This window comes from Amblyomma maculatum, chromosome 7 (genome assembly GCF_055883805.1).
Source record: "Amblyomma maculatum isolate TAMU_Amacu chromosome 7, ASM5588380v1, whole genome shotgun sequence".
In the NCBI taxonomy this organism is placed as follows: Eukaryota; Metazoa; Arthropoda; class Arachnida; order Ixodida; family Ixodidae; genus Amblyomma; species Amblyomma maculatum.
The window spans coordinates 115,666,724-115,692,208 of NC_139350.1; the positions used below are offsets into that span (position 1 = coordinate 115,666,724).

Below are 25,485 nucleotides of genomic sequence, written 5' to 3' on the forward strand. Positions count from 1 at the left end.
TTCCGTACACCACCTCGGCCTTCGCCTCGCTACGGGTGCTTTTCGAACTAGCTCAATTGCTAGTTTTTATGTCGATGCGAACCGATGGTCACTGCAACGAAGAAGAGAATTTACTTTTGTAACTTATGTTATGAAGTTGCTATGCCAGCTGGATCATCCATGTCGCCGGCTCCTGCTTGACAAAACCAGCACAGCACTTTTCTCAAGAAAACCATCGCTAACACCACCATATCCAATCAGTTGCCACGCATATTGAACACCTGGACGTTCCGGTTGCCAGTCTTCGTACAACTTCCATAAAAGACTTAATTCCTCCTTGGAAACTATATGATGTTAATTGTGACCTGTCGTTTCTTGAAGTGGGGAAGCACGCATCCCCTATTGCCATGCAGCAGCACTTCATGTCACTTCAAGCGAAGTACACTTGTGATGAATATTACACCGATGCTTCGAAGTCTGCTCAAGTGTCCTGTGCAGCACATAGACCACAATTTTCATTTCAAAGACACTGAACAAACATACAAGTATATTTACCGCTGAATTCCATGGAATTCTAGCCGTGAGACACATTATAGAAAAGAAAATACAGACATCAATCATCTTCACAGACTTCCTCAGTGTTTTAACGTGCCTATCCTTTTGGAAGCGGCATAATAAAACCAAGTCCTGATTTCTATTTATAACACCCTTATGGCTGCCCATAAACTAGAACTTAAAATTACACTGTGTTGGGTGCCAGGCCACTGCTGTATACCAGGTAACCAGGCAGCTGATAGGCTTGCTGCATCAGCTGTCCTTCGAAACACTACAGACATTGACAACATATCATATCAGGAACTCAAGCCACACATCAAAAACATGATCCGACAACCATGGCAAGAGGAATGGGATACAGATATTGAGAATAATATACACACAATAAAACCAAGGATAGGCAGGTACACCACAGAAAAACGAAACAGATTCAAAGAAGTAGCTCTGTGCAGGCTGAGAATAGGTCACACATGTAGAACACATTCATACATTTTAACAAACTCTCCTGCGCCACATTGTTGCAGATGCGGTTGCCGGCTAACAGTATTCGGTGTTTTATTGAATGTCCGAGGCTTGAACAGCATAGGAGGCGTCATTTTCCCGAATTATACATGAAACAAATATCCACAACTCCGTCCATCTTTCTTGTCGATATTCCAATGTTCCTTTTAGAAAGAATTTGTAAATATTTAATTAAAGTAGGCTTTTTATATGGAATCATTTAACAACATGAGCGTCAGCCCGTTTCTTATAAATAAATGGCTTCCTTTTAAAGAAATTGTTGCTGAGGCAGCTTAGCCTTTTGACACGTACATGTCTCTCTTTCATTTTTACTCAGGCCACTAAACACCGCAATATGTTTTAGGCCCTATACACCACTTATTTTAGACTATACATTCCGCAATAACTTTTAGGCCCTATACACCACCGTTTTTATGTACATCATTAGACACCTCACCTCGGACATTTTATTAACTTCAGTTGACACTTCACCTTGTGTTTGGCGCCCTTTGGCCGAAGATGCCCTTGCGCCATAAAAAATTCAGTCCATCATCGTCATCAACATCATCATTAACATACGGCTGCATGGAAGCACACTGTCTCTTGTCTTGGGCCTCCATTGAAATATGGCAGTAACGGCTGAGATGAACCTTAGGTACTTCTGCTCAGTAGCCGAGAGCCCCCTCAAGTGAGGGACTGACCGCAGCATTCATATTTAACATGCAACATCCCCGCATCATTTTTGCTATGGAGTAAGTAGCTGCGGCAAGCAGCAATTACGGTGCTCGCCAATTAAGCACGAAGGCGCAGATTACAACTCAGTTGTGGCGAGCTCCTTTCGGTAATTGTGAGAGGGATGGCGCCCATGTTCTCTGCAATGCAGTTGCACGTTGAGGGAATCGATGATTTCGAAACTATTGCCGGAGGTCTTCACTATGGTGTCCCACCCCCCCCTCCCCCCCCCCCCCCCAAAAAAAAAAATACGTTTTTCAATGTAAACGTTAACATCATATAAATCAGGAGCTACTGCTGGGGATGCCGTTCAACTTTAATGAAAGAATTGCCGAATTTGAAATAATGGAAAACAGTGAGGATTGAGCACTTGCTAAAAATGCACACTTGCTACCTTATCAGATAGCGCGCTCGCAACAGCTTTCTATAGTTGCCACCTTACTCCTTATTCGTCAACGATAGGGGACACAGGGTTCTTCCAAAGGAAGAAACCCTCAGCGGCAATGGCTGGCAAAAGGAGAAGCAGCCTTTAACGAGCCGCTCGGAAAGTCAACGATCATAAGCGCTTCAATTCTCTTCACCTGCGAGTACTTTTGTTTCATTTCTGCCTTGTGAGCCGTTACATATCTTATTCTAGTACAACTTCGAATTTTTGAAATAATGATCAACTTTTAAAGAGTGCGAACTGAAACTTTAGTGCGGTGGTGTCGATAATTTGGTATGACTCTACGTGCAGTAAGCTGCACACCTAGAAAGCCGCGGCCTGTAAACAAGAAAAAGAAACTTTTAATCGAGTGCCGAGTAACAGCTTTTTATAATAAATACATCGTTTAGGGTAACGTTGTAGGCTTGTGCTTTCAAAAGTGCAAACTGCAGGTGTGAGCCTCGATCTTGAATGCCCACAAAGGTGGCGGGGTTGTATACAGCAGCGCTCCAGCGGGCAGTTTGCAGGGGCCGTTCTTTCTTGAAAGCAGAGTGCGTAAGGCACCCATGTGTTTGGCGATTTCATGACACATTGTTTAGTCAACCTTAGATTGTGATGTCTAATTTAAACCCCCCTCACCCCCCACCCCCGCACTGACGCGTCTTGTCCTCTCTCATTCTCCTTTGCCCCATTCAACCAGTCTCTAACAACGAGGGATGCAGTACAAGTGCAAAGAGAATGCAATGATCAGCATAGGACTCGACATTGCCTACCAGAAGTTAAGGTTCCATAAACAATGTGCAGTCACATCGTGTCGTTATCCATGCGGTGTTATCCGCCATAAGGAGACAGCAGTGAGATAGTTCTGATATTTAGAAAGTTACGGCAGCGGATTTCCTCCTTACCTCCGCAACGGTTAAATGGTAAAGCGAATTTGGTTCGCAAGCTGAACCCAAGGTATAACAGTGCACCTGTACAAGCAAGACTATGAGCCAATAACAAACAAGCAAAAAAAGGAAGTTTGTACGATGCTCGCCCTTGGTTGAGGATACTTAAAGGCGTAAGCTACTCCCATACGAAAATAGAGTGGTTGGCGGCGCCTTATACACGCAGGTTACGATGCGGAGTGTTACTAGCGCCAATGGAGAACTGGACCGGAGGACTGTAGTCAGTGCATCCACCTTGCATTTGAGAGCTGCTGGGCTCGGTGACGAGTGCCGCTGGGTATTCAGGGGATTTCTAAAGAGTACAGGATTCACTGGACGATATCCTCTACTTTTGGTGAAATGCATGAGAAAAGGATCCATGGTGAACCCATCTCATAAGCAAGAATGTAAGGAATGACCTATGTCGATGGAACGGCGGCGCGAACGTGACTTTATCGCGCTAATAATTTTTAATTGGCATTCCCGAATTGCTATCCTTATGTTCCTACGGCGTATATGTAGGCAGTGGCTAAAATAGTCATATGCAGCGTGGAAGCAGATGAAAATTACCTTGAATCCCGATATCACAGTATACCAGAACAAGCGTTCTTGCTCGGCGGAAGGTCGCATGTGTGCTCCTTATTCTTTTATTTTAGGCGCTGCAACATTACACCTTTAATACCACAAATTCTAGGCCTTCATTCTAGCTCGTTATGGATGCAAAAATATAGATTAGTGCAAGGAAAGCAAGAACTTCATTCCCATATACAGCGCCGTGTCTATCTTGTGCGCTTTTTTTCTTCCTCGTCTTTGTTCATATTCAGCAGCGCGACAAAACCGACGACGGAACAAGCGCAACAACACAAGCGCTGATTTTCAGCGGTGATTATACTTGTCCTTTGTCTATTGCGCGCAGCTTGATTATGGAGAAAAAAAGCCAACTTCCCACCTCTCTATTCTTCTATCCTGGCCTCAGCGCCTCCCTTCGCCTCATCGAAGCCCACGCTGTCCACACTTTTTCGTCGGTTGCTGAAATAAATTCCAGCTCATGTGCTCGTTTTAATGAATTTCGTTTTTTTGATGCGTTCTTAAGCTTAGAGTTAGAGCTCTCGAGTATTTTGCACCGCCTTCTTCCGGGGTAGGCCGTCCATTAATAGCAGAGGTGCAATATTGCTCGGGAGTTCAAGTGTCCTAAAAAGCCACTGTCGACAGGTGTTGACCCAATTATTGCCGCTTGAATGGGTTCCCGCAGCATGTTTGTCACACTGTGACGAAAAAAACATCAGCGTGAGTCCTGGAGTTCTACCGTTAATGTTTTTGTTTTCGAAGCTGCAGTGTTTACTGTAACTTTCGTTTGTTGAAAAAACAACTTATTTTAAGTAAGCGATACAAAGAGAGTACTTTAATGACACGTAATACACCATTTAAGAATAATCAGTTAGTTAAAATGTTGTAGGAAAATTGAATCATTGCAAATACCTAATGCTTTTGTAACTATAATATTTGGGCGAGAGTGAATGCACGTCAGCTGTGAAACAAATCAGTTCTCTTCACCCGCATTCGGGCCAACAAAGATACCTTTGCCAGCGCTACGAAAAAGGACGAATGCGAGAAGCAATGAGCTTGTTACCATGAGATTTACAGGATCAATTTTTTTTCCATGCGCTCCACTCGAAGATTCTGTTAGAGGTGAAATAGGGTAAACCCATGCTCTCCTAGCGTTTGCGGCTACTTGGAATATCTCTCGTTTAAGGCATGAAATGTTTGCTTTGTGCTCTTTTTGCTTCATCTATGTAATGTGAGTTTTTTTTTTTCTGATCGCAGCCATGAAGAAGGGGTAAAAATTTGGTGCATTGATAATTTTCAAATTGGCCGGCAGATTGGGGAAGGGACTTTCGGAGAAGTGTACCTTGCCCGGGAAAAGAATACGAAGTTTACTGTAGCCCTTAAGGTGAGTTTATTTGTGCATTGAAAATAGCACAGGTAAATGGGAGTTCTATCAGTGAATTCATGTGAAAAGCATCCGTTTTTCACACACTTTTTCAACTTTCTTTCTTCCACTACTCTTTGGTACTATTAAAAATCTGAAATGTGGTACGAGAGGTTAGTTATGCAATAGACCACCGACCTGCAGTTTCGTTTATAGTAGCGACTAGAGAAGGGTTGAAATAAAGAATCATAAATGACAGCAGCCCGGCAACAAATCAGTGCATCTCGCTGGATGGAGTTAAAGAAAAGGAACGAAAAACTCTTTTTTGCTATTTACACGGGCTTCAAACTGACAGCTTCTGCTCTGTCGGCGTTGTGAAAGAAAAATTACGAGTGGCATTCTTGTTTGTTTTAGTGTATGACAAGGTTCGGAAATTGTTTGCAATTGATTAAGTGAAGTCATGGAACCACACTATATGGTCAAAGGTATTTCACGAATTTTGACATTCATTTGGATTTATTTTGTACTCAAATGTGCGTAACAGCAGACGACACGCTGCGCTGCAATAAATGACGCCTAGACATCGCTTTAGATATGGCTAGAGCACTGGCCGGTTTCTTAGCCCCTCTGTGGAGTTAGAAAAACACTTTTTCTAGGAGACAGCAATACTACCGGAAGCCACACTACGATGACCGCTGTTCTTCTGATCTTCGTGCTTTTGTTATCGTTCATGGAAGTACAAGCAAATACAATCTTGCTCACGTTATGCCAGACGCAACGAAACAGCTCACAAATACATATTTACTGAAGGCATGGATGAGAATACCTGCGTTATTCTTCAACGAATTATTCATGCGTCTCCCAAGGCACGTATAAGGTTAGGTCAGCATCTATGTTTTGATACCTCCATTGCAGGAGAATTGCAGAACGGAAAAAGGTGAACGTTTTGTCTTATCCCGCCGCAACGGCGAGTAACTAACTATAGTAAAAGGAACGTTTCGTTCCCAGTAAACTGTGCTAATTAAAAGCATGGCAACATGACAGCTTAAGCGGTTTGGTACTGCTAGCCAGTTGCGACATATTTCAGGAAAGCATGTTCTTGTCATTTCTGCGTGTACGCAACAGCGGTAGTGATCTTATGTTAATTTTTAAAGTACGGCGATGCATATATCAAAGTTACCAGCAAGGATAAAGTATATTATTTAAAGTATCGTACCCTTTTTTCGGTTATTTTTCTATTCCTACTGCTATATTGTTGAGGCTTAAAAAAGACCACACTCTTCCTTGGCAAAAAACAAACAAACAAAAAAAAACTTTCAATGGTAGTATCAGGCCCTTATTTTATTATCGCGTCGCTTGTTAGTCATGCCTCCTTGCGTTATAATTTGATACAGTAGATAAATGACAAATTTCGTATGGGGACGCATTGCGCGAAGAACAACGCCATATACCTTGCTAAGATGCTCTGAAATAACATAGGGCAGTGAGAGCTATGAATGGACCATTTTCTTCAGCCAGATGCGAATATATTTTCATATATTTCAACGTAGTCAACAAGCACTTCTAGCTCGCGCTCAGAGGCGCACCGACACCAGCAGTGTCATACTTGGCCTTCAGAGATCTTAAGGCACGAAGACCCAGAACGCGCTTTATGTTTTCATCGTGGTTTCTCTATGACATCGTTACAAGATACCCATGTGATAGTTCAATAAAGCACACGTCATAGTAGGACACGTTTGGGTGAACAAATATTTTAGAGCTGGGGTGCGCGCAAAACCCAAGCCTTCATATTGTGTTTGATCTCGCGAAAGGAAAGTGGCGAAAGAGTCTATATGTGTCTTCGAGCTGCAGCGCGCAGAAACGTGGAATGGAGAAGACACGGGGTGTACAAGCCCGGCTATTTTGAATTTCATCTATTTTATCCTGCCGTTATAGTTACTGGAGCACAACGGTGTTTCTATACAGGTCAGTCGACTTAGGAGGCATGTACTTTGAGGAGCGACTGGCATACCTACGGCTTCGTCCTCCACCGAGAAGGGGCAACTTTACCTTTGGCAGCGTCCCAATGGCAGCGCAAATCCATTAACGTATCTCGACTTTCCCTTGTGTAAGACTTTGTGATGCAACAAATCTATGAAATTAGGGCAGGCATATCAAACTTGCTTGACTGTTAGTCGTTTCTTGAAGGCTTTAAAATATTTCCATTTTTACCCGAACCACACACTGCTCGTTCGGTCCAGAAGCCATGGTTTAGTAGTAGTTGGCACTAGCATGTTGGTACTATTCGCGTGGAAAAATCGTCATTGGCCGATAGTGTTATGACGTTCCAAACACATGACCTCTTAAGGAATTTCAAACAGACCACATTCAAAATAAAGGTGTCGCCCGTCTAGTTAGAACCGGGGACCTCTGCATGGCAGACGGGCACGCAACGCGTAGGTCACGAAGGGTCGTTGGTATCACCGTGTTGAAGGGCACATATGAATGCGCTGTGGTAGGTGTGAGTTACTAACGCGGCTCTATGATTTTAGGATCTAAATAAATTAAACAAGTAAATATTATTCCCCACGTTTCCACAATAAAAAGGTGCTTTAAAGGCGCTTAAGGTGACTCTCAAGTGTTCCCCATCGTTTAGAGGGTACGCTAAGGTACGGTAAGTCCTATACCCAGTCATTGTCAGACAAGTTTCTTTAAGTTAGAAGATATGTTCTCTCCACATATGACCTACAAAGCGTTTTAGGCATGATTTTGCGTTTGTGTTCATAGACCACGAATGCAAACGGCAGAGTTAAATCAACTGGGCGAAGCTTGGTACACACCTTTTCGAAGAGCATCAGTGTGGAAAGAAGTGCGGTCGTTTTCCCCAGCCTATCTTCATACGCGCGCAAAAGCTTCTGTACGGAGCACGTCGTGAAACGTGCGTTCTTTTTTAACGCCGTTACAGAGAACGTGCGGCATTGCACCTACCTACCACGTTATACAAATTTCCAAATGGATGCAAGGCTAATATACAGTGGCACCGTCCGATGAAAAAGAGCGCTGCTTTGATAACACACGAAGATTTCGTTTTATTAAATTTGTGTATGTAGGTACCTGTTATCTGGCTTCAGAAATAGTTCGACTTTTAGCTCTGGTCCTGACTGGCTGGTCCATTTTCTTTATTTCTCATTGCGCTCATTGTGAATTGTTAACCTGTATTAACAGGCGACTTGTATTGCATCAGTGCTTCTGGGTCTGTTCGATTGTTGCAATTTGTGCAGTTTTGGTGATCATCCACTTTAAAGCAATTTTTATACGAAATGGGTATTATGCGTACTTTTAGCAAGGGCTATTGAAATTTAAGCAAACTAATAACCTTCTCGTCCAAGTCCTTCCAGTGCTTGACTTAGCTATTGCTAAAGTGCCTGTCGAAATAAGGCTCTGCCTTTTAGTTTTTGAAATGCCGTTCTGCATGCATGGAGAAGCCCCATGACGTGTAAAATGAGAGCGCAAAATTCACTATGCTCAGAGGCGATAGAAAGGACTACACGCGATTATTTGTAACGTTTGTTGCAGACTGCTACCGGCGCTGCCTTGCGCGCACTGTTTTACGTTTAATCTAGGCTTCGCACTTGCCTGCTGCTCGACATACGTAATGTGAAATGCCTGCAAGATGGGTGTTTATCGCTCCCCATGTAAGCGGTCATGCATTTTGACTTGTCGGGCTTTTCGACAATGTTTTCTTTGAGCCATTAAACGCTAATTTTCGTCAACAAAACTGTTGTGCGTGCAGAAACTCTCAAAGTCGAAACTACGAAAAGCCAACATGGAGCAGCAGCTCATAAGGGAAATAGAAATCCAGTCGCACCTGCGGTGAGCCTCCTTGCTTTCCAATCTGCGTTCGCACAAAAAAGCTTGTTGCGTAGTGCCTATTGCTATGTTCTTGCTTCAATATTATCACGTGCTTCGGGCGTTATTTTTATCCTGCGTTGTTTATATCTGCCCGTTGTTTATATCTGCGTATTATTTGCTCAAACGTATTAGCATTTGTCATCTTAGCCCTGCTGCTAATGCATTACTAATTTCCTTTGTAAGACAGTTGCAGGTATAGTTTAAGATCTCACATTCATTTCACCCCTCATTTTTTTTCCCGGCGGATGTGCATACGCACCATTATTTCATGTAAAAATCCGGAACGAAACAAGTCAGAAATGCTAGCTGCGTGCCAAATTCTTGTCGAGATTTTAGAGCAGGTATTTTACAGCTCAGTTTAGGTACACGGTACCCTTTCAGAAGGCTTCATTACGCTAGCAGTGGGAATCGTAATTATGAGGCTGTATTTTTTTCCAGCCGTCATAAGTTTGAAATACTGATGCGTGCTTCAGGTTGCATGGTGGTTACAAGTTGTTACCCCTTTTGGCTCTGCTAGGTTGAATTGGCGCGTTTATTTTTCGTTTGACCGTGCGAAGATGAAGGTCGCAGACTGAGTGCTTGTAATTTAACCTGAAGTACACTTCTGGAGTAATTTACTTCTGAGGCGTCCGATTATAATTGTTCCGGAAACAGTAGGTATATACATGCAGCACCCGTGTTCCATGACTGAATGCGTGCCATAATCGAGCGCATTAAGCAGAAATTTATGACATTCTGAAGAATGTTTGACATTAAGCATATATCACTGTTTCGTTCAGTGCTGCAGCTTAGTCTCCTCTTCTGTCATGCCTCTGGAAAGCAACACCTTAGAGCCAGTTTGCGACAAACTAAGGTCATTGGCCTCCTACAGTTAGAAGACAAAGCAAACACATGCATGAAACAATCCTGAATTCCTCAGTCACATTTCGCTATGCAATGATCTTTAACTTTTTTCCGCTGATTAAATTGTTGCAATTGCTTGTGATTTAGTACTCGTTAATCTCGACGCACATCGACTCCTGTTGAAGTTGTTCAACGGCTCTCAAGTACAACAGGCAAATCACACCGTTTAATAGAATCACTGAGGGAAAACTCCTATGCATTGTACGCATATACTTTGAATTTGCGAAAAAGAATGCAGTGCATGAATCTTTGTTCAATTTAGTGCAATTTGGATACAAAATATTTATATGCTCATATATAGCTAGCAATTATCTCTACCTTTCTGTAAAAGCTGAGAGCGCTTTTTCGAGTGCAACACGTAAAATTGCTCAGCGGCCATTTTGCGCTCCCACCCCCCCCCCCCCCTTCTCTCCGCAGGCACCCCAACATCCTATGTTTATACAATTGGTTCGATGATACTAAGTACGTCTACCTGATTCTGGAGTACGCACCAGAAGGGGATTTGTTCAAGGAGCTCCAGAAAGCTGGTAGATTCACGGACAAGAGGGCTTCAACAGTGAGTACTCTCTTCCCTTTTGTTCACCAACGCGTAATCATGCCAGCTGCCCTCATCAGAGCGCTGAGCCATAATATTTGTTCGAAATACCCCAAAGGTACAAACACTACAGACAAATCATCAATCTGAGCTCCAGGGCTGGTAAAGGAAGACGTACGGCTCTGCGGTAGAAATTAATTTATTGTTGAAAGATAGGTGAAGTAATGGTTTTGAAAATATTACTTTGTCCACCGCAGTGATTGATAGCAAAAATTAAAAGAGCAGGTAAACCGTTAAATAGCTCGTATTCAACGAATAAGTGAGGAGAGACGCTGGCAAGAACATGTCTGTCTTTTTACCGTGTTGTTAATTATGCCCATTCTCTTGTAGTTCCTGAGTAACCCTCACAAAGAGTTGTAGCATAAACCCCTCATTAGACCATCAGCACTCTAACACCATCTAAACGTCAGCTGTCCAGATTAAAGCTTTATTCAGTAAGAGTGGAGTTCTTGAATATTGCGGTGGCTGACTGCAATTGTTTCAAGTTAAATCCCGGAAGCAGTGCATTTTGATGGATGCGGAACGCATGGCGCTCTTGTGATACGCGATTCCAGTGCACTTTAAACCAAACGTATGAAGAATAAATTTTAACTGACCATGACTACAGCAAACTCACAGTCGATGTCGTTTTTGGGCGTAAGCATTCTTGTCCAAACCAAACAGCGCAAGTGATTTATACAGCTCGTCAAAGTATGAGCTTATAGCATGACTACCATATTACAGAAATGTCTAGTTCACTGCAATAAAACTTTGGTTGGGCCTAGTTCGTCCTAGTTCGTTCATAATTTTCTACGGAACTGAACAGCGCGAACAGAAGACAATGCACAGAGAAGAAGAAGAGAACACAAGGACAGGCGCTAACTAACAACTACTTTATTCGTCATGACAACAACGCATATATTGAGCTAAGACCACACTTGTGCAAGCAGACAAGAATCTGGCAAGTCATTTGATCCAAGATTGTAATGTTGCGCACACAGGAACTTATATTCAGCTTCGTTCAAAGAGAGAAGTATCGCTAATACAGTTTTCTCCTTTTTTCTTGATACGAAAGGCTTCAAGGGCGAACCGCGCGTGTTCATCTTTGCTTCTGCCAACAATCGTCGGCTCATCAAATCGCGGTGCACACTTGCAAGAAATAATATGGGACAGCAGATGAACACACAAGAATGCTAAATTGGGCGAGTTGGTGCATTCGCATTTTAGGAAAACGTAGCGCAAAAAGGACAAGGACAAAAAAAAGAAGGAGACACACACGAGCGCTTACTCACAACTGTTTATTAGAAAAGCTAACAGAATATATAGGATACAAAAAATTATCAAATACATCTAATAAAGCGGTGAAATTGACAAAAAATTGACAAAAATGTGGAGAAAGGCAAGTCTGCAAAGATACACACGTGAAAAAACTACTTGACCACTGATTCTAGGTATGTAATCTCTACTTTCGTTAAGTTCATAGAAGCTTCGCTGACACACTTATCCCCTATATATTCTATATAGCTATATATTCTGTTAGCTTTTCTAATAAAAAATCAGTTGTGAGTAAGCGCTCGTGTGTGTCTCCTTTTTTTTTTGTCCTTGTCTTCTTTGCGCTACGTTTTCCTAAAATGCAGATGAACACCTTTGTCATCTTTCTTAACATTTAGCGCATGCTCCCTGAGGCGCTCATTAATACAGCGGCCAGTCTGCCTCATGTACGTCTTCCCACAGGAAAGTGAGATGGAATACACCACTCCAATGGCGCATAAAACTACTCATGTTCCATGCGCCATTGGAGTGGTGTATTCCATGCCACTGGGGCAGACTGGCCGCTGTATTAATGAGCGACTAAGGGAGCATGCGCTAAAAGAAAGATGACAAAGGTGTTCATCCGGTGTCCCATATTCTTGCTTGCAAGTATGCACCGCGATTTTATGAGACGACGATTCTTGGCAGAAGCAAAGATGAATACGCGCGGTTCGCACTTGAAGTTTTTCATATCTAGAAAAAAGGCGATAACTGTATTTGCGATACTTCTATCTCTTTGTACGAAGCCGAATATAAGCTCCTGTGCGAGCGACGTTATTAACTTGGATCGAATGACTTGCCAGGTCCTTGTCTGCTTGCACAAGTATGGTCTCAGCTCTATATATGTGTTGTTGCCATGAAGAATAAAGTAGTTGTTAGTTAGCGCCTGTCCTTGTGTTCTCTTCTTCTTTGTGGATTATCTTCTGTTCGCGCTCTTCAGTTCCGTAGAAAATTTGTTCCATTGTTTAGGGGACATAACCAAGTTGCAGGAATGGTAATTACACTTTTTTATAATACCAGTTAGAATCCTAAACAGCCAGCTTGACTGGCTTCATTTTTTTTATCCATTGTAAACAAATGTATTGCAATAGCACGGGGTATGCTGCACAGCGTCCTCATGCTTTTAAGAGAGCGACAGAACAGCTAAATGAAACTTGCGTTAGGTATGGAAGAAGACAGGACATACGCATTTGATGTGCTCGTTCAGCTGTGGCAGCAGTTCGCTGCAGTTGGGCATTCTGCACTTGTGCGTAACTACTGTTACACATATGGTGGAGCTGTACTGGTTAGGGTGCCCGGCCGCGTATATGGTAAACCATATCCTGTAGGAGTACTCGAGCTGACGACACTCTGGCGCGTGATTCGTTCTTTTAGCGGTATGGATGGAAGGATGGATGTTAGGAGCGTCCCTTTTTAAACGGGGTGGTGAAAATCATTAGCATGCTCAACCTTTCTTTTTTGCTTTTTACCTTAGGTAACCCTTCAGCTTTAACTAATTCACTTTTAAACCCGGGCTATCTTTAAATACCCGTATTTATTTCGACGTAGCTTTCATGCTTCCCCTTCCTGCTATTTATCCGCCAATCTTCCAAACCTCTCTTGCTAACCTCTACCGCCGATTCTTTTACGCCTCTTTTGTTACCTCTAAACCCCTGAGCCTGGGGTAAGCTTCTAGGGTAAGGTTCTAGGGTAACCTGCCTAGGTTAAGCTTCTTTTCCATTAAATCATTCCAGTTTATATCCTCTGCGTTCTTTATATCTCGTTTAATGCTCTTTATTTCTCCGTCCTCCCTTCCTAACTACATATTGGTTAGTTTCCTGGTCCTTTTCCGCCCTGTGAGTCAATGCCCGTTTGGTATAAGTATTGAATACTCTAGCTACCCACTATTGTCGTCCATTTTCCTGAGGTATTCTTCGAACAATATTTTGCTCAGAGCCTCTAGTAGGGTCCTCTCAGGAATGTCACCTGGCGACAAATAGCGAAAATAATGTCAAAAAGAATAGGAGTGCGTTTAAAGCCAGCTGTTGGTGTTGCTTCTGTGGCGCATTATATTAATATTACTTATCTTTGCACTCAAAACATCTCTTTGAATTCCTTGAGGGCAATTTGTCTGTATTTTTGTACAATTCACAACAATAAAATAAATTACTAGCAACATTCTTGGGGTGTGTTCCCGTTTTGGGCTGCATTATGCCTTTTGGTTCCTAAAAGCTAAAAACCAGCCGTTATCAGAGCCACCAGGTGACGGTATTACAACGGTTACACTATGCAGTTACCTTCACCGAAATCATTTCCTGCATTCAGTGCGTGTATGTTACCTTTAGGTTGCTTTCAGAGACACCTTTTAGGGGCAATCGTCGTTTAACTCGCTGACACCATCGTCTCCTCGAGCGTGTCTACGGCATATTGTTTGGAAATACGCTGCCCTGCCTGCGTTTGCCTACGAGGTTAAGACGGATCTCACTCGTGTGCATCAGCAACCTAAGGGCCACCTACATGGCGAGTCGCTTCAATTTGGTCACCCTGCCCCGCTGATAAGGACGACGCAGCTTTCACCCTCGGTCCCACTAGAATTTACCACAGAAAACGGGTTACCGGCACCCCGCCTCTCCCACACGCTGCGCAAACACCTCTATTTTGTCCCGCCGGTGCGATGCAATGCTTACAACGCTTGGCTACTTGCCGAAGGATGTGATATTTAATCCCGGCTTCGACAGACACATTTTAATGGAGGCGAAAATTAAGGCGCCCTTGTGCTTTGTGATCTCATTGTAAATACAGGACCCCAGGTTTTCGGAACTTTTGGAGCCCTCCGCTACTGCGTCTCTCATAGCCTGAGTTGCTTTGGGACGTTATATTTTACAAACCAAACCAAAACAATCTATCTTTTTACGGGAACCTGTACGAAGGTGCGCAAAACTGGCTGGACAACTCGAGCACATCGCCTGCTACAACGGGTGGAGGAGGAACGTGCGATCCATAACGTGTACTATTCACTCAAGTAATTTGCTAGGACGTGGTTTGAGTTTCAGGTCAACCCTCTGTCTACATTAGAAACACTTTGCCGCAATCTCCAAGCCATATTCCCCACTGGAGACTTCCGGCAGACAGCTGAAGTTGTGCTGGACTGCTGTAACCAGCGCTGTTCTCGGGTCTTGTGTGCAATCCGTCACGGATTGTGCATAATTTCTAACCTAGATGAACACCTTTGAGACGACGTTCTTACAAAAAGCCCGCCACCAGAACTGGGATTTAAGCGTGGTTGAGGCCACTGTTTTTCGATGCCCTTCGTGCGCGATACGGTTGTTTTATGTGACCTGATGCTGTCGGTCGTCAGGGAGGAAGTACAAACCCTCTAGCTGACTTCCGGCGTAGTCTGGGACGAAGTGCGTGCGGCAGTGCTGCAGCAAGACACCAGAAGTGCCTACGAATCAGTCATCTGCCAGGCATCAAGCTCCCACGTGAACGCAACCATTCAAACACTATGGTCGCCTAGTCTTACCTGTGGGCTTGGTCCGCCAGCCAGTCACCACGGATATGCAAAATGTAGCGTGCATTGGATCTTTAGCTCCTCTGCTAGCCCTGTGGTTAGGCGATTATTCTTCGCTGTTCGTGCCCGTATCGCCGAGTGGGTACGCGGTGATTCGCCTCTGAACTCCATTGCGCACGGAACGGTGAAAGGCCACTCGAGGTCGAATCTTTTCTGTTGGCCTGGCCGAGCCCTGTGATACACGGCGGCCACGATTCTCCTCTCCGCTACCGTTCCCCAAGCCCTCTTCGGGTTGCCAGCTGTTCTTAGCGGCTCTCATCCCGTTCGCATTAGGAAAACTAAATTTCAACGCGCCCCGGAGGCGTGGTTGAGGAAGAGCGAATAACTGAAGATCCTCCTGCGCAATTATGCGTGTACTACGATATTTTACTGCGGGCAGGGTAGCGACCACATCCAACGCGCTACCTCTGATTTGAGTGTGACTCCGATGGAACAGACACGTGCACTTTACTCGGTACTTGTGCAGACTATTCAAGGATGAGCCGCACCTTTGCAAAGGACCTGAGCAGTAGTTTGACTTAATGGTTCGGCCTTGGAAATCGCACGGCTGGAGGTCACCTGATTACCCAGACAGGAAATGCACAGCCCGAATAGGTATCTGCGGTACCATAAGCGTAGTCTACTGCGAAAGTTTAAGCAATTTGGTCTTGGGCCCCTACTTTCAGCAGTCAAACGGTGCTCTCATCAACCTACACGAAGTGCTGGTGGCATTCTCAACGAAACAGACCATTTCGCCCAGTAACACACACTACTGGAAAAGCAACACACTGCGTTTTCTCGTATATGAGAGCGTACATTCACCACGGTTCAGTGTCCTGGTCCTAGTCAGTGACGAGTAGCTTCAGGACTACGAAATTATTGCAGATAGCCATCTTTTGCTGTTGCTTAAGACCACACAGTCTTATGCAACTTGATGACGATTGTGGTAGTGTTTGGTTGCATTTCACACATTAGGTTCAGTACCTCGCTATGGAAGCGGGTGAAGGCTTCCTCCACGATGTGGATAAGATGTTGAATTTTGTCCCGACGGTGACGAATCCTCAGGATAATGCCGCACTTGTTCACACTTTTGAGGATACTAAAATCCATCCGGGCTTCTCATTTGATGACCTAACTTAGGTATCATCTCTGTTAGCCAATTCTGAACACCACGGCACTCGTTTTTTCTGTGTTTGTACCGGGGTTTGCCTAAATGTCATGACGCCATGAGAACGCAAGGGAGCGAAATTCTTGCAGGCGATTTTATATAGTCGTCGGAAAGACCAGGGTCGCAGCCGGTGATTCTTGTGAGAAAGATAGACAACATTTCGCTGTTCTGCGTTGATTACTGAAAAGTTAATACCGTTATCAGAAAAGGTGTTTACCCGCTCCCCAGGATCTATGGTGCGCGTTACTGACCCCGTGATGCCATGTTCTTGTTTTCCTTAGCACTCACAAGAGAATATTACTCCGCCGCAATGGTGTAGTGGTTAAGCACTCGACAGCTGTGCCCAAGGATACAGGATCAAATCCTGGTTGTGGAGGCCACTTTTCGATAGTGGCGAAAAGGAAGGCGGCAATGTGTTGTGCGATGTCAGTGCATGCTGAAGAATCCAGGTGCTCGAAATTTCAGGAGCCTTCGACAGTTGCGTCTCATAGCCTGGGTCGTGTTCAGACATTAAACCCCCAAAAGCAAACCAAACCCATCAAAACGGGTATTCGCATCTAGACATGGGCGAACGAGACGGGCTTCCGTTTGGCCTTTTCTCTTCTCCATCCACATTTCAAAGCATGACGGACACCATTTTAGCTGCTCTGAAGTGACAGTCTTGCCTTGTGTACCTATTGAATTTCACTATTTTCTCGTCCAGCATAGTCCTACAGCTCGAGCGATTGCTCATTGTCCTTCAAGCTCCCCAATGTGGGCAACGAGCCGTCTAGCTAGAGAAATGTCATTTCGCCTTGGCGGAGTTCCGTTTTTAGGACATGCCAGTCCACAAGGTACACTTGCAGACACTGACAAAATCGCTTCTGACTCCACCTTCTGAAGACCGACCCACAAAGAGGCCCTTCGAAGCTCTTTGGGCCTCTTCTCGTGTTACCGACGCTTTGTGCAAGGTTTTCTCGTATAACTGCTTCCTTAGCAGCCTTGCCTTTATAACGGCACACAGTTTTGTAGCGTAGTGCCCAAACGCTTTCAGACAGCTGCACCGCAATATTAGGTGATTACTTAGAGAATGCAGAAACTGATGCCCACACTGACACCTGTGACGTCAGTTGGGGCGATCCTGTTACAGTGACTGCGTGGTGTAGGACGAGTGATCGCATATGCTCGCCGTAGAGTTTCTCGATCGGAAAGAAAATAGACGGCAGAAAGAGAACTGCTTGTCGTCATCTCGGCCATAAGTATGTTCGGACATTGCATTTACGGACAACTGTTTCATGTTGTCAGCGATCACCATTCGTTGTGCTGCCTGGCGAGCATTAAATATTCTTCTAGCCGGTCGAAATGATACGACATCTAGGTGCAAAAATACTAGCTGACGTTCGTCTGCCCATAGGACCAGCAGCACCAAGATGAGGACTCCGCCTGCCATCACCGACGACTGCTTTTTTCTTTGAGCTGATTAGCACATCCCGCATATCACAGTTTCAACGGGCCGCCTTTGAGCTGGTACCACTCACGGAGTACCTGGGAATTTTAATGCCGGGGTTCCACGTGTGTTCCCCTGTAAAATACAGGCCGTCGTTATGCGATGTCACATTATCTGCAAGCGCGAGTTTACAGGAACACGATCCTTATACTTGTCCTACGATCAGCGTTACGCTCATAAACATTGAGCACTTGTCATAATGAACTGTCCACCGGCCTCTTTGGGGTCAGTAGTTTGGTGGCAAATTCGGCTCAAACACCATTGGCCCGTATTACAGCATTCTGTGCGCACTTACGTTAAAATGCGTTGCTACTGAGAACGCGGCGAGCGTCCTCCATTAAAATGAGCCGGTTTTCTCTAGCCCATAGCGCCAACAAAAAACTTATTTCCCGTAAGTGGGACGGATCTTAACCATTTTTCAAAGTCGTCCACAGGGAAACACTACAGATTACTCTACATGATATGCTGAGACCACGCCACTTTCAAGCTGCAATGCTGCTGAAGCCGCCGAATTCAGTATCGAAAAAATCGAACTCGGCGCACATTTTAATTAGGTCGGCGCGGCTTGAAAGAAACATGCGCAGCGTCTGCGTAGAGGGTTTTAAAACATTTGAGAAACGTCTCCTTTCCCTCGCGAGGACATCGCGTAGAGTTGCGCTCATCCGTGCCACGCCCTCCTCATCACTCGGCGGCGACACTGACTCACACGGCCGAGAAGGTGCTGGCCATCTCCTAAAAGTTCTTTCCGCCTAACCAATGACTAGGCGCGAGGTCGCTTGCAGAGTTAAAGTGGCGTGTATGTGTTCGCACGCGTTGGCGCGTCCAAACAGACAAGCGGCGCGCCCTGTTTATTGACATCGCGTCGCTTCAGCCAGCCAGCCAGTGTTAGTTAGAGGAGTGTTAAAGCTAATGTAGCAGTGCTACTGCTGGGCTCCCGGGTTCAACCCGCTGTTCGGCAAGAATCTGATATCTACGGGGGAGCGGTGGTCTACAGGAGGAGCCACACTGTGCCTCTCCGGACGTTGGTATGCAACAGTGCCCGCTGTACAATTTTGTCGTTATTTGTTCCGACTCTCTGATATGGGTCAGTTCTGTAAAGCCTCAGTATTTACTGAAAGTTCTTTTTAGTTGCATGCTTTGCATTGACTTTATGTGAACATCTTGTCTGTGTATTTTAGGCCTTAGTGTGGATTTCCCTGTATTGTCTCTTGCTGTATAAAGTAAATTTTTGGAAATTCCGACTCCCACCTTTACTCTGGGATGAACAGGCGAAAGCTGGGTACCATTGACCACCCCGTTCTGACACTGCAGGTAGCTGACCTCCGTCTGAGCTTGCCACGCAGGTCGAGGGCACCTCCTTTCAGATATGAACAGTTACCCTCCCCCCCCCCCCCCCACACGCACATTTTTAGTGCGTCTGGCATTGTTCCCACCGATAGTGGCGCATCATTAATAACCTCTAAATATTAACGGGTAAGACCTGCGCCATGTCACGACAGTAGCTACTATTACTGACCGCGCGGAACTGCCTTCATAGCCTGCTTCACTCAGGTTTGGCTAAAGCTTAACGCACACCAGCCTTATACCTTCAACGATCTTTAACCGGTAGACAAATTGCTTGGCGGACCACCTGAACGGTTCATTATTTCCATGTATGTTGATGTAGAGCATAAAACCTGAGATCACACTTTTACATTGACAACATACGCTTATACTATGAATGTGTTCACAGCGCTTACAAAGACAAATACGCAGACAGCAGAAGGTCCAGCGACGAACTAACTTGTTATATTATTTGGAAATGAGTAAAAATAAAACATTATGCGCATGAGTAAAAAACATGGACGTAAACACCCTCAAAAACACCTCCACACTGCCGAAAAGGCTATAAATACCACTTTAGGCCATTCCTATCTTATCAACTTAAGTAGTTCACTTGCACGACAAAAGTAGATACCGTGGTGTCTCTGAAGCAGTCTGATCACAGCGTTTTGATATAAGCCGTTTCGAGCAACTCACAGGCGAGAGTGTCCTTCTCGCTTAAAATTGTGATTTCTGCGTGCCTTCGTTGACACTTTGCCTGGAACTGGTTCACACTTTGCCTAGGGAGCAGGTAAATGAAAGCTTAAATTGTGTTCATAGAACGCTTGTGCTGTGCGGTTCAATCACTAACAAATCAGGCAGCAGGGCCGACGTATACCTTGTCGCATGTTATAGTGATTTGATAAATGACCCCGGTGGCATATTTGACATACAGTGTAGCATATGCTTCTTATAGAAATGAAAAGGATTCTAGTCAAGTTAAGTACAACGTAGAGGGCTTTGGAACGAAAAATGATAGGGGTAACAATAAGATATAAGAAGCGTGCATAGTGGGTCAGAGGAATAGCTCGTGTGGGTAATATTGTAGTAGGAAATTTCTAATTGTATTAGATTTAGCCGCTTTCCTCAATTGCGTACAGCTGTTCCTACCGAATTTATTAATAGAAAAGCTGCTCTAATTCATTTATTAAGCCTACTATGTTTATCGTCAATGTTTGCCTGTTACAAAGTGCAAATATATACGGCCTTTTAGTCGCTCCTGTTTCTGAATGTATAACATATCAAATTAGAGTTCATTCTGTTGGACAATTTGCATTTCAAATATGAATAGAATTTTCTGCTTTGATTTGGTCGAGCGCGATGCATTCCGATAGCGCCGCGTATCCTCTTAACTGTAAAGATTCAGATTTATCGTTAAGCCTCATAAGGAACTCACAATAGAAGCACTTCAGGTTGCATATATTTCGACATACCGTGAAAAGGCACATTTTATAATGCATGCTTTGTGCTTCTGCAAATTTTAAAGGTAGAAACAGTCTACGCCAGTATATCCGAAAGGCCTTGCTACCACGTAGTAAAAAATGGTGACTGCGCATTTGCGGTATATTAACTGCATTATATACCTAATAAATGGTAACTGTTAGACTCTCATAACGCGATATTTGTATAATCCCGAAGATCTGAACTGTATGAGTTTGCCGACTGCAAATAAAAATTTGGAGGACGCTTAAGCTTCGCTTTTAGGAATGGAACGCGATAGCGTTATCGAGCAACTTGCTATACTAATTTTGATTTATTAATCCTTCCGGGACGTAGAAGCGCTGCCAGCCAGCTTGCCGAAACGCGCGGGCCTCAAGTTGCAGTCGTAGCTCGTCGGAAACATCGTTGCCGATCCGAGCCGGCGCGATGAAGATTTCGGAGGCCATGCCCTGTCTATCTTGTTCCGTGCGCCACACGCATGATGGCGCTACGTGCACGCCAAGCGAAGAGGAAGTACAGCGGAAACGTAATTTGCCACTCGCTTAACTGCGTGTTCTATAAATCTATAATTTACATGCTCATAATTATTATTATACGCCACAGTACACTTCTCTAAGGGACATTTCTGAGACAACAACGCAATCAATAGACGCGCCTTTGTTCGCTTCAAGCCATGTAGCTAGCGTGGTGGAGTGGTTAGCGTGCTCGTCTCGCACCCCGGAGGTCACTTTCGATTCGTAAGGTCGGTGATTTTTCCTACTCTTTTATTTAATAATTCTTCTGGGAATTTTTGGCTCACGGCCAACGCCTGATGACGCGGGACGGCGGCTGCCGACGACGACACCGACTTTTCTGCGACCCGGGGCCCTTGCATGCTGTAGGGCGCTGACGACCCCACCCAAGTGTGGCGGTAGGTGCTAACGGACCCCAGTTTGAAGGCAGTAAGAAGAGGCGACCGCTTCCCTTATGTCAGGCCATGTTTCTATTCCCAGTCTTATTTCCAAGCTTTTATTAGAAGCTTCTGCACAAATACTTATGCATTTTTTCTATGTCAAACATGCTACGTTTAAGGAAAACCGAGTCAGGCGTCCGTAAGGACGGTTAGCTTTATATCTATCCTATGTTTGTAAATTTTTGTTGGGGGCAGTATCCCAAACAGAGTTATGCTCCAAATGAAACGAAAAATGAAATGAGCAAATAAAAGCTTCAACCTCGAGAGCAAAAAAGTGTCGAATGATGTGGGTCAATCTTAGGACAATTGAAATCATGAACAATATGGGATTGATATGGTCATCTGAAGTCAGCATATCTGAAAAATTGACTCTTCGGAGCTTTTTCATTAACAGCCCCTGATTTAGTACTGTTTAGGTTGATATTATTATAATCTTTACGGTTTATGCTTTTGTGGCTGAATAAAGATGGATTTGTTGAACTTACAATATATTATCTTTTTCTACATGCCTCGTGTTGCAAGATTGTGATCTGTAGGGTCGCACTGAACTGGTTGTCCTTCTTCACGCAGTTGAAAAGAGCTGCGTTGTATCGTCAGCAAAGGGTTTACATTTGGTAAATTTATCTAAGCTAAAGATGTCACTATATGCACATTGATAGAAACCGGGCTAAACTTCTTCGCAGGGGATGCCCGATAGGATCGATTTAGTGTATGGTGAGTGGTTATTAATGTAACGAAATTGTTCCAGTCGATACAGATACGAATTCAACAGATCTCTAAATACTAAAAGCCGGTTATCTAATTTGTGAAGCAGGAAATTATAATTAGAGCAATCAAATGTGCTTTTTAATACTTCCTATAATGAGTAGGTTTATAAAGCAGTGTTTTATCGGAAGTACGACAGCAGCAGCTCCATACTGCTACCAACCTAAGCCAATTGGCTTTCACGGATGCTTCGTAGTTGAAGAATTTGCCTGGGTCATGGTGGGGGGGGTTCCAGCCCAGAGCCATCTCAACGGTGAAGTCGTACGGCTGCTGTATGGCTGAGCACTGAGAATATGGGAAGGCGTTACTTTTATAAGGTTTTATAGTGCAAGAGCAACTGTGGCTATATTGCTCCAATATAGGAAGGAATGATTATCGTAATATTTGTCCACAGTTAGGGGCTTGGGAATATAAAGCATGTCGCTTCTTCATTTGTTTTGTTCAGCCGGCAGATAGTGAAATTCTTTTCAAGTGGTAAAGCTCATTTTGGTGATTTGCCTTGAGAACTGCTGTTAGTGCTGCTGCTCACTTCTAGTAAGTGAATCAATGTGACGACGTTGCAGGTTGAAAAGCTTTGTAAATTAGGGAGTGGCTTTGTAACCTCTTGCCTTTTCTAGTGAGCGCTATGAAACGAGCACATTAGACTCACTCCGATCTGTGCTCCAAACTGATGGGCCTGACAGTCGTAGTATCTCGAGGTGTCGTTTCTCTATGACACCGTGCGGCGCCCCAATCCTCACCGCTGAGTCTAGACGATATGCTTTTTAAGGTTTTTTATGAATACACTGCGGACTACAAGTCTCTCATGAAATATAGTTGTAGCACAAATGGGCAAGAATCAGGTCGATTAGGATCTAGAAATAGTAATTTTATACTGTACACGCCTGCCTAAATATCCCAAGAACCCTCCAGCGTCTGAGCATAATGTATTCCCGGCAGTATTTCTCAGGACAACTTGACAAATACAGAAAGGTTTCTTTTATGAGATGTTAACGTCCCAATGCTACTTAGACTATGATAAATGCCGTAGTAAAAAGGTTCTGATAATTTCGACCCTTTAGGCTTGTCAATCCAACATGCAATGAGAGTATTATTGTGCCTCGTTTCTCCTCCATCGAAGGAGAATCGACGCGGCTGTGATCGAACCTGGGTCGCCCTTAGCCCCTCTACCGCTGCTGCGGGTCTGAGTAGTTGAGAAGGTGAATTATTCCGGAATTCAGAGCATTGGTACCTAATTAGGCCTCTTGAGGCAGAATAAAGTAGAACACATAGACTAGAGTAGCTAAATGTGTGATCTCTGGAGCCTAGATGGAAGCTGCCAGAAAGCCCTGACACCAATGAGAAACAAGAGGTTAACTTCCTCTCGGAACGAGGCAGTGTGATTAAACCCTATTTTAGAAATCCTTCGACGATATCGTGCTTATGTGACAGCAGATGTGGACACATTTGCCCTCCCTCCATGCAGTACGTCTACCAACTGACTAAAGCTCTGAAGCTATGCCACAGTAACAACATAATTCACCGGGACATAAAGCCAGACAATGTGTTGCTTGGCAGCAACGGGGAAGTCAAGATCGCCGATTTTGGATGGTCAGTTCATGCTCCATCATCAAGGTACGCACACTGGTCGCCTTTCGCTCGATATTTTTGGCAGACTCGAGCCACTACAGATCTGAGAAATGTCCGGCGTTTTGAGCTATTTTCTTTATATGTCGAGAACGCTGCTTGTTTTACCATGAACTTAAATCTTTTAGTTAAGGCCAAAAGCAGTGAAGGTTTTTAACTCATTTTGTCGTTTAATATACAGGTTTAGAGTTAAGGTGGCCTTCTTCTCATTGGTTATCATTAATGCCGTTCAACTCATTGGTTAGTCTGCGTGCCTTCATTTCACAGCCCTGTTTCCATACAATTTAAGCAGCGATTTATGATGAATACATGATTAGCTAAAATAGGCTTAATTAAGCCTACCTTCGTTCTGCAAGCGACAATCAACGACAAGAAAGACCTTTATTAAAGTAGTAGCTGAGAGGTTAACTGATAATAAATGGGCGCAAACAGGCTGCGTAAGCGGAAAGCGAAAATACGCGGATATTTACCATGGGAGCGATTTCTGCAGGCGACGTACACTATGTGGAACGACAGATTACTTGGCACCCGAGATAGTCGCGCGGTCCAGCTATGACGAGAAGGTGGACCACTGGTGCCTGGGCATCCTCATCTACGAGATGCTGGTGGGCAATCCACCTTTTCAGTCGGCTACAGCAATTCAAACCTGGTGCCGTATACGGAAGGCTGTGGTCAACTTCCCTGACTATGTGGGCGCTGATGCTAAGGACATCATCCAAAAGGTGAAACACAGTATGCATTGTGTCAAGCAATGCAAACATGTGGATGCAGGTTGCAGTCATGATCGTGCTTGAAGCATGGCGCACGCTTAATGTGAGTTCTGTGCTACAGATGAGTGCATTCGAGAGCGGTTATGATGAACGTGACAGTCCTGGGAGCAGAGGTCATGCTCTTTATATTCGAGGTTCGTAGGAGCTAAACAGTGAGGATAAACTGCTGTTATTTTAAGACGAACCCATGATGTTCGTCCGCTTCATTTTGCTCGCCGTGATCAGTTCTGCAACGATGTGCTCTAGAGAAGAGTCATCAAATATGTATAAAACAAGCTTTATCTGAATTAAGCACTGTGCGAGCCTCCACTTTGGCGAGCGTGAAGCGTGACTGGGGAACGCAGCGATGGAACTAACACGTGTGCGTAGAACGCATAATGCGATAGCGTTCAGGGCTGACTTCGTCTAAACGCCAGGGTCTAACCCTAGCTTTAGAGTGAGGTTTCAAGGACGAGGCAAAAACTTGTTGGGAAAACATTTTGGCGCCAGCATTCTGCGTCCACCTCAACTTTATTGAGACCTGAGACGGCCGTTCGAGGACAAATAGCACCTCCGCGTTTTAACCCCCTACCGCATTGTATATCATATGATACAGTATATTTCTTTTGTACTAAATTATTCTCAACAGCAAGAAAACACATTAGTGTTATTTACAACCCCA

General features: G+C 44.3%; 1 protein-coding gene across 1 annotated transcript in view; it reads left to right on the forward strand.

Annotated features, from left to right (window-relative positions):
* Positions 1-1,661: 1,661 nt before the first annotated feature.
* The window catches only part of LOC146184498 (aurora kinase C-like), a 30,437-nt gene continuing 6,613 nt past the window's right edge, over positions 1,662-25,485 (forward strand). The window contains exons 1-6 of the mRNA XM_084608570.1: positions 1,662-1,723; positions 4,942-5,068; positions 8,820-8,899; positions 10,259-10,397; positions 23,894-24,042; positions 24,545-24,776. Coding sequence (XP_084464696.1) covers positions 1,662-1,723; positions 4,942-5,068; positions 8,820-8,899; positions 10,259-10,397; positions 23,894-24,042; positions 24,545-24,776 — 789 coding nt within the window. The remainder of the gene's footprint in view (positions 1,724-4,941; positions 5,069-8,819; positions 8,900-10,258; positions 10,398-23,893; positions 24,043-24,544; positions 24,777-25,485) is intronic.